General features: G+C 40.8%; 1 protein-coding gene across 1 annotated transcript in view; it reads right to left on the bottom strand.

Moving 5' to 3' along the window:
- LOC6046383 (F-actin-monooxygenase Mical) overlaps positions 1–13,866 on the bottom strand; it is a 152,310-nt gene that overhangs the window by 78,359 nt on the left and 60,085 nt on the right. The window contains 6 exon segments of the mRNA XM_038265855.1: positions 1,148–1,151; positions 1,232–1,498; positions 1,500–1,592; positions 1,594–2,386; positions 2,389–2,829; positions 2,912–3,260. Of these exon segments, the coding sequence (XP_038121783.1) occupies positions 1,148–1,151; positions 1,232–1,498; positions 1,500–1,592; positions 1,594–2,386; positions 2,389–2,829; positions 2,912–3,257 (1,944 nt within the window). The 5' untranslated portion in view covers positions 3,258–3,260.

Consider the following 13,866-nt stretch of genomic DNA (forward strand, 5'->3'; position numbering starts at 1 on the left):
GTAGATTGACATATCTTTCAATTTCATGAAGCTTGATATGTCGAATGATAGGGTTTCTCTCATATTCCGGGAATGTCCCCAAGGGGCCACTGGAACCAGTTCCAGAATGGTCAGAATGGATCAGGAACAACGGCATGACCGAAGATTGACATATCTTTCAATTTCATGAAGTTTGATATGTCGGATGATAGGTTTCTCTCATATTCCGGAAGTGTCCCCAAGGGGCCACAGGGAACCGGTTCCATATTGGCCAGAATGGATCAGCGAGCAACGGCATGACCGTAGATTGACATACCTTTCAATTTCATGAAGTTTGATATGTCGGATGATAGGGCTCTCATATTCTAATGTCCCCAAGGGGCCACCGGGAACCAGTTCCAGAATGGCCAGAATGGATCAGGGAACAACGGTATTACCAAAATGGACATATCTTTAATTTCATGAAGTTTGATGAAAACAATGATGGGTTTTCACCAAAAAAGTCAAGTTGGCCGTTCATCGGGCACCCGGGAACCGGTTCCAGGTTACCCGGAAGTGGCCACTAACACTCCAGAGTGGTTCTGGCAATCGTGTATTGTGTTTTTATTAGTTTTATGGATCAATTTCAACTATCATGAGAGTATTGGTATCACATATATGTGAAAACAGTAAAACATGAACTTTTCGGATGTTCCGGATTTGAACCGGTAGGTCACCTGGCCCTGATATTAATATTTGTGGTCAGCAGGTCAATACCTGTCTAATGCAACCCAGAGCATCCTGATTGGTTGACATTTGCCGGAGATACAGGTCGTCAAAGTTGGGGTCTCAAAATTCCATTTTCGGTTTAGCCGACCCCGGTGGCCACAGTGACCAAATCCGGGTTTCCAGGTCGGTTTCGAAAGGGGACGTTTTAAGCCATTTGTGACCAAAAGAACTGAATCGGTCAAAAACTGGATTTTGACCATTTTTTAAGTTTGGGGTCGAAAAGGACCCCAATACCTTATGTGTGATTTTTTAATACCAAGGAAGGTTAAAATAGTTGTTTTTGAATATTTTTGGTTTAAAAATTTTAAAAATACTTCAATTTTTTCTCTTTGTAATTGTAATCTTTAAAATTTTAGAAATTTTGAAATTTTGGGTTTTTATTGTTGTTTTATTTTACTACCGTGCTTTTATTGTTTAAATATAAAAATAATAAAAAAAATCTACAAACTTCGATAGAAATTGTCGATGGTAGATCGTATCTTACTAAAACAATTTCGACCGTTTATCGAGGACTAACGATCGAGTGCAATAATCGCGGTTCTGATTTCTATATTGTTGTCTTTTGTTCCGATCTAGTCTCGTAGTTTCTGTACGTCTTATCTTAAAGTCATCTTCTAGTCTCGACCCCTTCACCAACTCACCCAAGTGATCTTCTAGTATCGCGAACGCAAACTCGTTGCACTCGTCCGCCGAGCAGCCCTGCAGCTCCTCCAGGTTCACCAAATCCGGCCGGTACCGGTTGATCAGCGTAAAGTACCCGCCCGTTGGTGAAGCACTGCGACGCGTCCGACAGTTCCTGCACAAACTGGTTCTCCTTGAGCTGGGACTTGACCCACCGCAGCAGCACCGAGCGGGACTGTGTCGTTGGTGCGTCGCTTGCGCTGCTTCGTGACGGTCACCTCCGGACCCGTGGTGAGCGCGTTCGAGTCGAGGAAGGTTTGCTCGAGAAGGGCCGGGTCGTCCGTGTCGAGCAGGTGCTTGACCTGGATCATGTTGACGGAGGCTTTGTTGAGGTTGGGGTAGCGCGTGCTCGGGTCTACCGTGTAGGCGCCGATGTCGCGGTGCAGGTTCTCTGGGGTTGTTTGGGCGAGTAGTCGGTAGATGGACTCACGCGTGGCTAGCACCGCTAGGAGGCTGTTTTTCGGGTTGGAGAAGAGTTTGATGGCGTAGGCGGCGTCCATGCTGGAGAGGAAACCTCTTGCGCAGCCGGATCCGGTCGGCCAGAAGGGCTCGAGTAGGCTGTCTCCGACGAGGCAGGACAGCAGTCGGTAGTTCTTGCGGACGGTGATTTTGCACGAGTTGTCGGCGGCGAACATCGAGGTGAAATCGAACATGGCGACGTCGGGCTTGCCGTAGTGGTTCACGGCGAACTCCAGGTTGGGCATTTGGTATTTGGTGGAGAAGTTGGCGGCTTCTTTTGCGTAGTCGAGGAGTTTGGTGGTGTCTACGTTCGCGGAAGAGAGCAGTTCGGCGGGATCGGCGTAATCCTGCATGATGACGCCCTTGTCTAGGAGACTGTGCTTCTTGGCGGTCATGACGAAGTAGTGCGTTTCGTCCTTGTAGTAGACGATGTTCTCCAGGTCGATACCGGTCGTTTGGTACAGTTCCTTGAAGAACGACTGGTTGAAGATGAACGCCACCCGCTGATCTCTTCGACCTTGGCTTCCGCTTCGGTCTTTTTGTTGATGAAGTTGGCAGTGATTGCGATGGCGAGCTTGCCGCGGAACTCCTTCCGCTTGAAGCCCTCGAGCGTGTTGCGTTTGCCATCGGCACCGATGAGGACATCGAACTCGTAGTGTGACACGGCGTGATCTTCGGGCGAGACGGCCGCGCGCCATCCGCAGCCGTCCTTTGGTTCGAGCTCGCGCGTAAACGACACACCCTCGTGCACCTCAACGCCCAGGATGAGGGCCACCTTGAGCAGGATGCACTGCAGCTGTCGGATCGAGATGTGGTCGATCGAGCCGGCGCAGAACTTACCGTAGAACTTTTTCGCACCGAGCGCCTTGAGATCAGTGATTAGAAATGGCCACAGGTGCAGTACGTTATTCCTAGAAATCCTATCACGTTTTCTACCACAACCTAGTCGATGGGGGGGGCGAGCAAAGGGTTCCATGGTTTAGGAACAGGTTGTACAAAGAATGAGCGAGGTTCAATGCAGTACTTACCACTTTGGCACCGAGCAGCTGGGCCTCGATTGCCGTGCGCAGACCGCACGGGCCGGCGCCGATGACTAGAACGCGCGTTCCGCTCGCGGCGGTGCCTTTGTTGTACGCGCGATGGGACGCCCGGGCGTCGAACTTCTTCCACAGGGCTTGCGCCTTCCAGTTGCGGATTTTCGACTTGAACTTCGGGTAGAACTCGTTCAGCGGACCGGGCCGCAGCTGCAGAATATCACACATGTTTCGGTACAGGCCGAGGATCTGGCGCATCGTGGTGGCCGCGCAAAAGTGGTCAAACATTTCGGCGGCCAGCCCGGCCGCCTCGTGCTCACTGATGGCTGGATTCATTTTCTGGAAGGCGGGAGAGAAGAAGAATGAGGTTAGAATCTTGGTTGTTTGTGTTGATATGCAGCATCGAGTACTCTGAAGATCTACAATAGCTTTTGGATTAGAATAAGTCTACATCAACAATATTTCAAGATTCGATCACTAATTGAGGTTAGATCGATGTCCTCAACCATCGAAATTTTATTATTGTTATCCCTGAAGATCTTAGACTTTTAGAAGTTGCACTTGGATTTATCTTCACTGGTATTGATCGAGTTCAAAATGGTAGCCCACGAACCCCACCAATTAATCACGCTCTAAATTTAACAAATGACCACCTTCACACTACTTTCCTATACACTGCTGCAGCTGCCAACGAACCCCACACCTAATCCCGCACCATTAGATGAAACAACAAACGACCGCGCCTTGTTGCGTTGCGCTTGCAGTCGCGTCACACAGTCTCTCCAAAGAAGCGCGCAGTTCTGCCGCCGCTAATATGTCAACAATTTACACCTACTCACGGCGACACGTCCGCCACGACTGAACAGCCGGTTTGGGGCGCCTCACACTCCATACGCGCGACGAGAATCAACGTTCACTTTCCATTGAGATATCGCGAAGAACGCAATCGGACGCCGACTGCAAGAAAGAAGCGCCCGATGACCGTCCGCGCGACGTTGACGAAATTCTTCGTCGTGTGCTACACGCCACGTTGAACACGGAATTGTGAGTCCGCACCAATGCGGAATCGACAAAGAGGAGGTCTTCGACAGCTGTGACCTTAGATGGTCAAAACAAGGCCCGCGTTCGCCAAATCTTCCCTCCTGGCTTTAATAGCTGGACGACAACGGGCACAAGAAGCTCCTTTTAGCCACCCTCCCCTACCGTGCTCTGACTCACAACCATAACCTCAACGGTCGTGTTGAGGATACGAACACAACCGCGCGTTGACTTCGAGTGGAATCGCGTTTAAAATCCAAATCTTATCTCGAGACTCCTTCCACACCCCTTCGGAACTTCACCACCTTTCCAGCTACCTTCAGACAGTTCCATTGAACCTCTTTACCATATTTAGCGAAACCAGTAATGAGCTTGGACTTTCCGCGCCCAGAACCGCACAAAGAATATTGTCTCCCAAACCCCGTCCGGTTGATGGAATCTAGGCACGAACTCCATTGTGTCCGACGGGACGTTGAGGAATTTCGGGGTCATCCCGATTCTCCCAAGTGACTAAAATTTTCTAGTTGGGTGGCGAATTCGTAGAATAGTACAAGTTCAAATTGATACCTCACAAACTCCCATTACGAAAAAACAATTTCTACCCATGCAAGTGTTCATCAACGCCTTATCTTTATTTTTTGCGAAACACTCAAACGGATTTCTGCTGGTAAAATGAGTGCGACTCCCCCTAGCGCGCTGTTCTTCTTCGTTGACCGTGTCGTCGTGTGGCTTTGGGGATTGCATCTGAAGTGGAATGTCGGAACGGTAGTCGGAAACGGACTTTCGACATAACCTTGCGCGCGGAGCTGTTTGGTTTTTGATTTGATTTTCATGCAAGGTTGTTCGCCAAAGCTGGGCGGGGATTGTAAAATACGCGCGTTATCTGGCGCTCGCGCGCGCGATTTTGCGGTGCGGAACCGAGATTTGTAACAATTTGATAAAGGGGTAATGAAATTAAAAACACTGAATGAGCGACCTGAAACGCGAACCCAAAAATTTAAAATCGCTCGGATTGTGTTGTGAATATTGCAAAATTTTCGAGCTAGAATAATATCTGGGTAATTCTCCGCCAACTCACACGACATTGGAAAAGTTGCACCGAGCCCTCTTCGATTTGCGAATACTTTGGTCCCTGATCACGAAATCGAGCTCCATTTTTCGATATCTCGTGGCGGAGGGGCGGTAGACCCCTTCCATTTTTAAACATTCGAAAAAACTTGTTTTTCAATAATTTGCAGCCTGAAATGGTGACAGTTTGGAAATGTGGTGTCAAAGGGACTTTTATGTAAAATTGGACGCCCGATTTGATAGAGCATGAGCATGGTTGACTGCCAATGAGCTGCTACTCCGTTATTAACAGATCAGCTGAAGTTAAACAATGAATCAAAAATGATCAGTGGGAGCCAACCATCCGTTCACTGTTTAACCGCTGAAGACCCCGACTTAATTAGTCAATACCGGCGCCCTCCCAAGAAGCCTGCAGTTCAACGAAAGGAGGAATGTTAGTCCGATAGTTGAAGTTGCAGACTCATCAAGCACATAGTTTTTCGCTATATACTTGTTGATACCGCTTGAGACCGTTGAATCCACAGCATCTCCTTCAAGCATCACGTGATCATTTTTTTGGTTTAGTGGGATAAGGTATTGGCTTTTCGATACCTCCTGAGCTACGACGCTATGGGGAGGACTTTATAACAGACCCGTCGGCGAGCCTTCCGAGCAACGATGCTATGGGAAGGTCTTCTAGTTAACACACAAAATCACTCACACACAGTTATGTTGCTCCACTATTAACTCAACGATCCAAATTGTCAGTGCGTCTTTCGTTCATTATATAAAATTGGCTTTTTCACCGCAAAAAAATTAAACCTTATTCGAAAAATTTAAACACAATCCACCCGACGCCGTGCCTTCCGATCAACGATGATATAGGAAGGGCTTTGAAAATCACAAAAGAAATCACTTTTCACTCCGCATATTTTTTACGACCACGCGCTCCCTTTGCCAATTATGCACCTATGTAAAATTGGACGCCCGATTTGATAGAAACTCAAAATTCTGAACAAAAACGTATTTTTATAGAAAAAAAAAATACAAAAATAGTTTCAAATATTCTGCCATTTTTCGTTACTTTACTGTATCACATATTGGCAAATGTAATTTAAGGGAAATTTAATGTACTTTTCGAATCTGTACTAATCTAGAAAGGTCATTTTGGTGTTTTTTTTTTTGTAACTTTGCAGGTTTTTTTTAGAGTGTAATAATGTTTTACAACATTTTAGAGCAAACAACTGCAAAAAATTGGATATATTAACATAAGGGGTTTGCTTGTTATATTATCACGAGTTATCGCGATTCAACGAAAAAAAGATTTGAAAAAGTTGGTCGTTGTTGGTCGTTGGCTGTTCCAGGCCACCCACGGCAGACACGAACGATGAAACAAAGAGAAACGGAAAATTTAGAATTTTTAGATTCAAGACCTAAAATGACGTTTATGAAATATTTTGAAGGCTTTCAGTATGTTTCCAAAGAGTGGTTTTTCATTTTTCAAAATATTCTTTAATTTACAAAAATATTCAGATTTTGTATTGAAAATCGAAAGCACTTGGTACAGTCAAGTCCCGGTTTAGCACGCCTCGATTTTGCACTGCCCCGGTTTTGATTCGTACAACTGCCTCGGTAAGCACGGCCCAGTGCTTAAGAGCGAGTCCACGAGCAAAGCATACCCATCTCGCATCGACCTTACCAATCTGCCTGAAATTTTCAGGGGTTGTTTGTACATATAAAACTAGCATCTGGCCAAAATATGAGCACTCTAGGTCAACGGAAAGTGGGGCAAATAGGACACAAAGTTTGAAAGTTCAAAACGTAAAACATCTTAAAAGGCTATAATTAGCAAAATTCAATTTAATTTCAAAATTTAAAATGAAACATGCATGAAAATGTTTATTTTCATCCATTTTAACCCTTTAAAAATGAAAGTTAAAAACAATCTTCGATTAACATTTATTGAAATTCAAGTTCGTTTCCAAGGATACTAGATGACACCAGAAAAAAGCAGCATCTCATTTTTTTTAACTTTCATTTTTTAAAGGGTTAAAATGGATGAAAATAAACATTTTTATGCATGTTTCTATTGTGAAATTGTCTCAGGAACACGAATATGATAAAATTATCATCAGAAAATGGGATCTAAGGGGTCCCCGAGCAAAAATTTACAACCAAAAATTTCACTAAAAGTAAACATGTCTATTTAATATGTTAAACTGCCTTACTCAAAGCGTTCAAAGTCTCAGATGGTAGTCCCAGATGTCCCCTACAAGCTGCAGGTCGAACCGAGTTGATATCTGGATGGAACACTTTTTTATTTGAGTTTGAAAATTGTGCTATTTTTTCACTAAAATGCCAATAACTCCCTTAAGATTCAACCAAATGGGATGCTCTACCCTGCATTTTGTTGCATTTTTTAAGCCCTTTCAGATGCATTTTGAATTTTGAAATTAAATTGAATTTTGCCCAAGTTATAGCCCTTTTAAGATTTTTGACGTTTTTGAACTTTCAAACTTTGTGTCCCTATTTGCCCCACTTCCCGTTGACCTAGAGTTCTCATATTTTGGCCAGATGCTAGTTTTATATGTACAAACAACCCCTGAAAATTTCAGGCAGATTGGTGAGGTCCAAACGACGTCCCATACAAAGGGGTATGCCCTGTTCGTGGACTCGCTCTTAACTGAAACACAGAGCTTATGGTATTTTGGCTATATGGGAGACATTGGCTATGATTCTATGAAAAAATCATCCAAACTTAAAAATACAGTGTTTTAGAATCGGGATGATGTTAAAAAATACGTATTTTGAAATTTTTTGAAAATGCTATGTTTCTCGAAAATAAACTCCAAATTAATGTTATAGCAATATGGGTATCAAATGATCGGGTTTTTTTTTTCAAACATTTCTAAAGTAGTATTTTTTTTAAATACTATTTTTTTTTACAAAGCTACGTATTTTCGAAAAAGTAATACATATATGTGTATATAGCCGCTCCTGTTGGGTTGTTCTGTTGCGGACGCGGTACTCAAATCATCAAATGATCGAGATTTTTTCATACATTTCGAAAGTTATAACATTTTGTTGTGGAAATACTCAAAACTTTAACAAATCTACGTATTTTTGGAAAAATACTCAAAATTTTAGATTTTTTTTTACAACATAAGTATGAAATGATCGGGATTTGTTCATGCATTTCGAAAATAATAACACAAATTTTAGAAAATATCCAAAATTTCAAGAACTACGTATTTTTAAAAATCATAAAATTTCAGATTTTACAATAGGGTATCAAATGATCGGGATTTTTTCATACAATAGGAGTGGGTGTCGAAGGCCGTGTTACGCTACATACATTTTTAAATTTGTATGGAAATTTTGTTACGATGCGAGGGGGCAGGGGGAGGGGGTTCAACGCTCCTTAATTTAATATAATCCCGAGGGAAATGCTTGAGAGATGTCTGTGTGTTTTTTTACTTTTGGCAATGAATAAATTATTTCCATTTTTTAGTTTTCACTGCAATAGTTTTTTTTCAATATTTCGAAAAATCTGCTGATTGACCTTATAAACAACGATTTTCGCTGTGCGTATGAGCTTGCGATTCATTAGGAAAATATTAAATTATTAAAAACGCAAAAACTAAAAAAAATCAAAATCTGAATTTAAAAAAGTGGAAGCAAAAAAAAATCGTAATTCAAATTAAAAAGAATAACTGACAAATAATGAGAATTTTGACAAGACAAATTTGAAATCCCTACATTTTTGATGTTTTTAAACTTTTGCGATTTTAAATTTTAATGTCCCAAATTTTAGAATTTTAAGGTTCTTGAGCTATGAATTTTATTATTTAAATTTTGAACTTTATAAAATTTCATTTTTTTTTCATTTTTAAAGTATATGTTACACTTCTTTAAAATCAGTTGAAAATCAGGGGGCACATTTTTTAAGAAACTTTGCAATTTTGATGAAATTAGAAGTCTCGACTCAACTGAACACAATTTGAATGGCATTTTAGTGTGTTGGTAGTTATAAATGGAAGAAATATTTTGATTTTTGTAAAAAAAAATGTTTTGTAAGCTTTTGGTTATAATTAAATATTTTAAAAACAAAAGATGCAAAACAACTGGACCGGTGTAAAATGCATATTAAAACACTTTTGATATTTGCAACGGCATAATTTTTAATTTAAAAATTTCACAATGATAGAATTCCTTCGTTTTCACTTATTTATTTATTAAAAAAATTAAACAGCTCGATCTTTTAAATTTTTGGATTCAGGAATACTTGAATTCTGACGTTTTAGAATTTCTGAATTATTATTTTTTAAATTTAAGATTTTTTTTGCAATTCCGTCGTGAAACTACTTACTTTTCCTGTCATTCTTGAACGACGAAATAGCCTACTTTTCTGTACCAAAAATAACAGAATCGAATAGCAACACTTTTCAAAATAAATGCTGAAAAGTTCTACTTTTCAGCACTCAAATGGGTGCTGAAAAGTTGAACTTTTCAGTACTTGTTTCGAAAAGTAACACTTTTCATCATTTTTTTGATTTAAACGATTTTTGACAAAATACATGAAAATTTGACATAAAATTTCACTCAGTGTGTGTTTTTTGGAATTGCAAAAAATGTTGTATGGAACTCGTTGCAAAACTTGATTTTTTCAGCACTCTTCGTATTTATCCAACTCGGTGAACCTCGTTGGATAAATGTACGACTCGTGCTGAAAAAATCCTCTTTTTGCAACGTGTTGCATAAATTACTAATTTAGTTTTTGAATTTTTCAATTTTTGAAATTTCTTAATCTAAAATTTTCTTTATTTCATCCGATTTGACACCCGATACGCCCGATGGAATTACATGCTGTTTCCCTAATTAGGCTTTTAAATTTTATTAAAAAAAATAATCTTTGCTCGCTAGTATGGTTCTTTATCTGTATATTAAGGTGGTCCAAATCCGGGCTTCTTCGGGGCTACCCTCTGGCTCATAGAAAAAATTAAAAACTTTAAAAATATGATGTTTTGGAAAGTCTTCCAAATTTAATGAACGTTCTACATTCGAGAATTTGTAAGATTTGAATAGGTAAATTCTCGTATGTTTGGCAGGCTAAGCACTCGTTCCTAACTCGATCTAATTTGCTGATTTTCACTACGTAAAAAAAAACATATTGTGTGAAACCGTTGATAGGAACTTGCTTGCTCACTTCCTTTATAGCTATTTATCACACGATTTTTGTTGAAAACACTTTCTTTGAGCTGTAATTGATTGTCAAAGTGCTGATATGGCATTATTAGAGGCACGATGGAGTTAGATGCTGTTCCCCTAGTTATTGAGTCTTTCACAAGTAATGCCTTAGAGGTCAAGTTCAGGGAGTAGCCCCAAGTAAGCCCGGATTTGGACCACCCTACTGTACATAAGGCCAACTATTCCGTAAAGTTCTAAATACAGTCCAGCTTCGATTATCTAAAGTTTGTATGGGACTTAGGGTAATCAAATCGCGATCAAAACAAAAATCTAATAATTATATTTTTTTATTTTTAGCATCAAATTCGAACTCTGCGACCCTATTGTAGTCAAATTTAAATGGTTGATTGCCTTAACAATTACTACAGTGGGCTCTCTCGTTTGCGATATTGAAGGGACCGTCGAGAGCGGGAGGTATCAAAGTCAAAGCATGCTACTTGAGGGACTGAACAGTTTATTGACAGCTGGAGCAATATTGATATCAAGAAGATCGACATCCAGAGAGTCGACTGTAAATGCTCAGCCGCCATCTGGATTGAAAATTTAAATCACTTAAGAGTAGTTTAGGGTGTATGTAAGCTCAACAAACAAAAACAAAAGTGATTTTTTCCAAGGATTATCGAGTTTGGACTGTAAATAGTTACTTTCCTAGAACAATTTAGTTTTACTTTTACGGTTGCAGAATCACATTCTAAACTGTACAGTTATTCTGGCATCAGCGTTGAAACACCACACAAAAATTAACACAACTAACACTCAAATTACTGCTTTGATACTAATCAGATTGCAAACATGCCACTGCGGACCGGCAAACAGTTCTGCACTTTACAAACCTACACACACTCACAGTTATTAGGACCAAAAATTTACACCTGCTCGCGTACGCAACGAGACGTGAAACGCGCGTGCGAAATAAGCGCGCGGTCATCAAAACAAATCAACTCCAAAGTACCAGCTTAAATTTTTAACAAGTTTTAGTAGGAGCACTTTTATCGAGCAGCGGTTCGTGTTTTTCATTTGCCGGTCAACAACTTGACGAACAAGTTCTTTCGACAGCTAGCTCAGCTCAGGCCAAGTTGGCAGAATCATCAAAAAATTCGATAATCGCCAGCAACCCGCCAACGCCGTTGAACACAAGCTCAAGAACGCTTCAAGATCTAGGTCAACGCGCCGAGCTTAAAGGATATTTCGACAGACAAACAGACAGCATGATTTGTAACGGCCGCCACGTCAACTTGTTGTCGCGCAATGACAATAACCCCCAAAATTGGCGTGCGGCGCAACTTGAGGGGCGGTTCTTGGGCTATAAATCTGCAGTTTGTTGCAATCGGAGCGTTTGCGTTGCGTGCACTTGAGCTGACAGAGGCAAATTTGGTGCCACAACCGTCAAGCAGAGCTTGGTAGCGCCAGGGTTGTAGATGTTTTCGAGGTTTTGAAGGTAGCGAAGTTTGATACAAACTATACTTTCCCATAATTTCGCTGTCGGCCAGCAGCAATGAAAGCACCCACTCACAAGTTTTGTTCTCTAATTTTGGGACAAAATTAGTATAAGCAGCAACGAAATCTTCAAATTAGCAACCTTCCACACAAATTTCCCCAACAATGAGACAGTTCGCCACCAAAGAAGGAAACGCTTTGACAAATTGAGTTGACTCACCTTTCCGAAAAATAGAAGAAAACAACAAAAAACAAGCCATTTAAAACAACTTAACCTCCCTTTTTCCAATCGACGTCGCGGGCGTGCAAATATAATCCACCTTCTCGATTAATTCCAAACCAACGACTCGACAAAAAAAACAGCTCAAACAAGTCCCATTTTCCAAAATAAAGCAGCAAAAAACTTATTTTGACTGGCAGCCAGCTGAACTATGACTTCATGTTTATATTTAAGGTGCTGCAGCAGTTCTTTGGACGGAGGCGATGAAGAGTTCCCACACCTTATAAAATGCAAAAAAGAAAGACGAAAAACGGACATTTCTGACATGACACGCGATTCAGTGGAATAACCAGCACCCTAAACGCTCAATAATCCCCATCCATGAAGAGCAGTACAGCTGTAATAGTAGTTCAGTGAGTGGGTGGAGATGAGTGTAGTGGACCTGGAGAGAAAACTCAATTGTTTCAGGAATTAAAATTTATAAAAAGAAATCTTGAAGAAATATCATAAATCGCGAATCAAAACAAAGAAGAAAAGAACTACAATAAAAATTCAAAGAAACGAAAATGGTAAAAACAACCAAACCCCAAATTAATAGATTCAAACAAACAAAAATCAAGAAACGTGAAATCAACTTGCCAAAAAGGCAAAACAGCTCTCGGTTGGGTATCGTACGCAAAGTGTACCGCAATTTCGATTTTGTTTATAAAATTGGCGGCGTTGTTTTATTTTCGACGTTCTTCGCAGTCCTGTCACAACACGGACCTTACTGAAGCCAGAAGCTGTTCTTTGTTTCTGAGATTTTGCGTCGCTAAGAAGTCTTGAGGAAGCAAACTCTGTGCGCGCTAGACTTGCCGGTCATCGCGCGGTAGCGCAACCGGTTCGGTACTAACTTCGTTGCACGGTGGGTTTGTTTTGAGGGTTTATTAAAAAAAATGAAAAAAAAAATCAAAACAAGAAGAAAAGTTTTGGTGGCAGAATTCAAAATCAATCATTCTTTCCAACTCGAACCCACCGTGCCCACCACAAGACCATAAACTGGTGGTTTAGCAGCCAGGCTCTCTTATAAAAGTGGCGATATCTTGATGGACATGATGGCGCTAGACTTGGAGAGTCATGTGAATGTTGTCATGTGCGGCGGCGGTGGTTTTCTTGAGCCCATTTCTCACCTGAGCTGGTAGAGGGGAGGCACCGTTAAGAAAAAACGGTTCCGATGCGCAAGCGACGAACGAAACAGCAAAACAGTAAATTTCATGTTATGCTGCACGCGGCACAGAGAGGGAGTTACGGGCGACATCAGGCGTGTGGTCAACATGGGAAACAATTTGAATGACGAAGGGCATGATCTGGATGGATGGGAGTTCTGGATTGAGTATGGAATTAGTTATGGTACGACGAGTGCAATTCTTCCTAAATTGTCTGCAAAAATAAATAAATTAAATCATTTGATTGTTTAGTAATCAAACGATTTACAACAAAAAAAAAAGTCTGCTCGGCCTTGTTAATCATAGTCTAAAACCTTCTTAACATTCTTAAACAATTATGTAGCACGGTCAGGTTGGCTAATCAAATCCCATTTTCTAGTTCCCGACTTTACCTGATAGTTCCAGAATCTCAAAAAATACGCATTTTTAATCCTAAGAATGGTTGCAAATCGTCAAAACTGACAAAACAAACACGCAACATCAACCATCGGAAATTATTTTCTAGCTCATGACACTTTTGAGCAATTCTCTAGAATTTTACATATTTTTATTGTTATTTTGATTGAAAAGATTTTTTTTACATCTTCTTCAGCGATAAAAAGTGACCCTTAGCCCTTAACCGATTTCACTCAAAATGTTCACAGTTGCTTCTTTTTGCCTACACACTAAACAAATATGAATATTACATTAGCTGTAATTGCAAATATAATTTAAAATACAAGCATGTAATCCTAAATGAAGTGTAAAATTA

This window comes from Culex quinquefasciatus, chromosome 1 (assembly GCF_015732765.1).
Source record: "Culex quinquefasciatus strain JHB chromosome 1, VPISU_Cqui_1.0_pri_paternal, whole genome shotgun sequence".
Classification (NCBI taxonomy): Eukaryota; Metazoa; Arthropoda; class Insecta; order Diptera; family Culicidae; genus Culex; species Culex quinquefasciatus.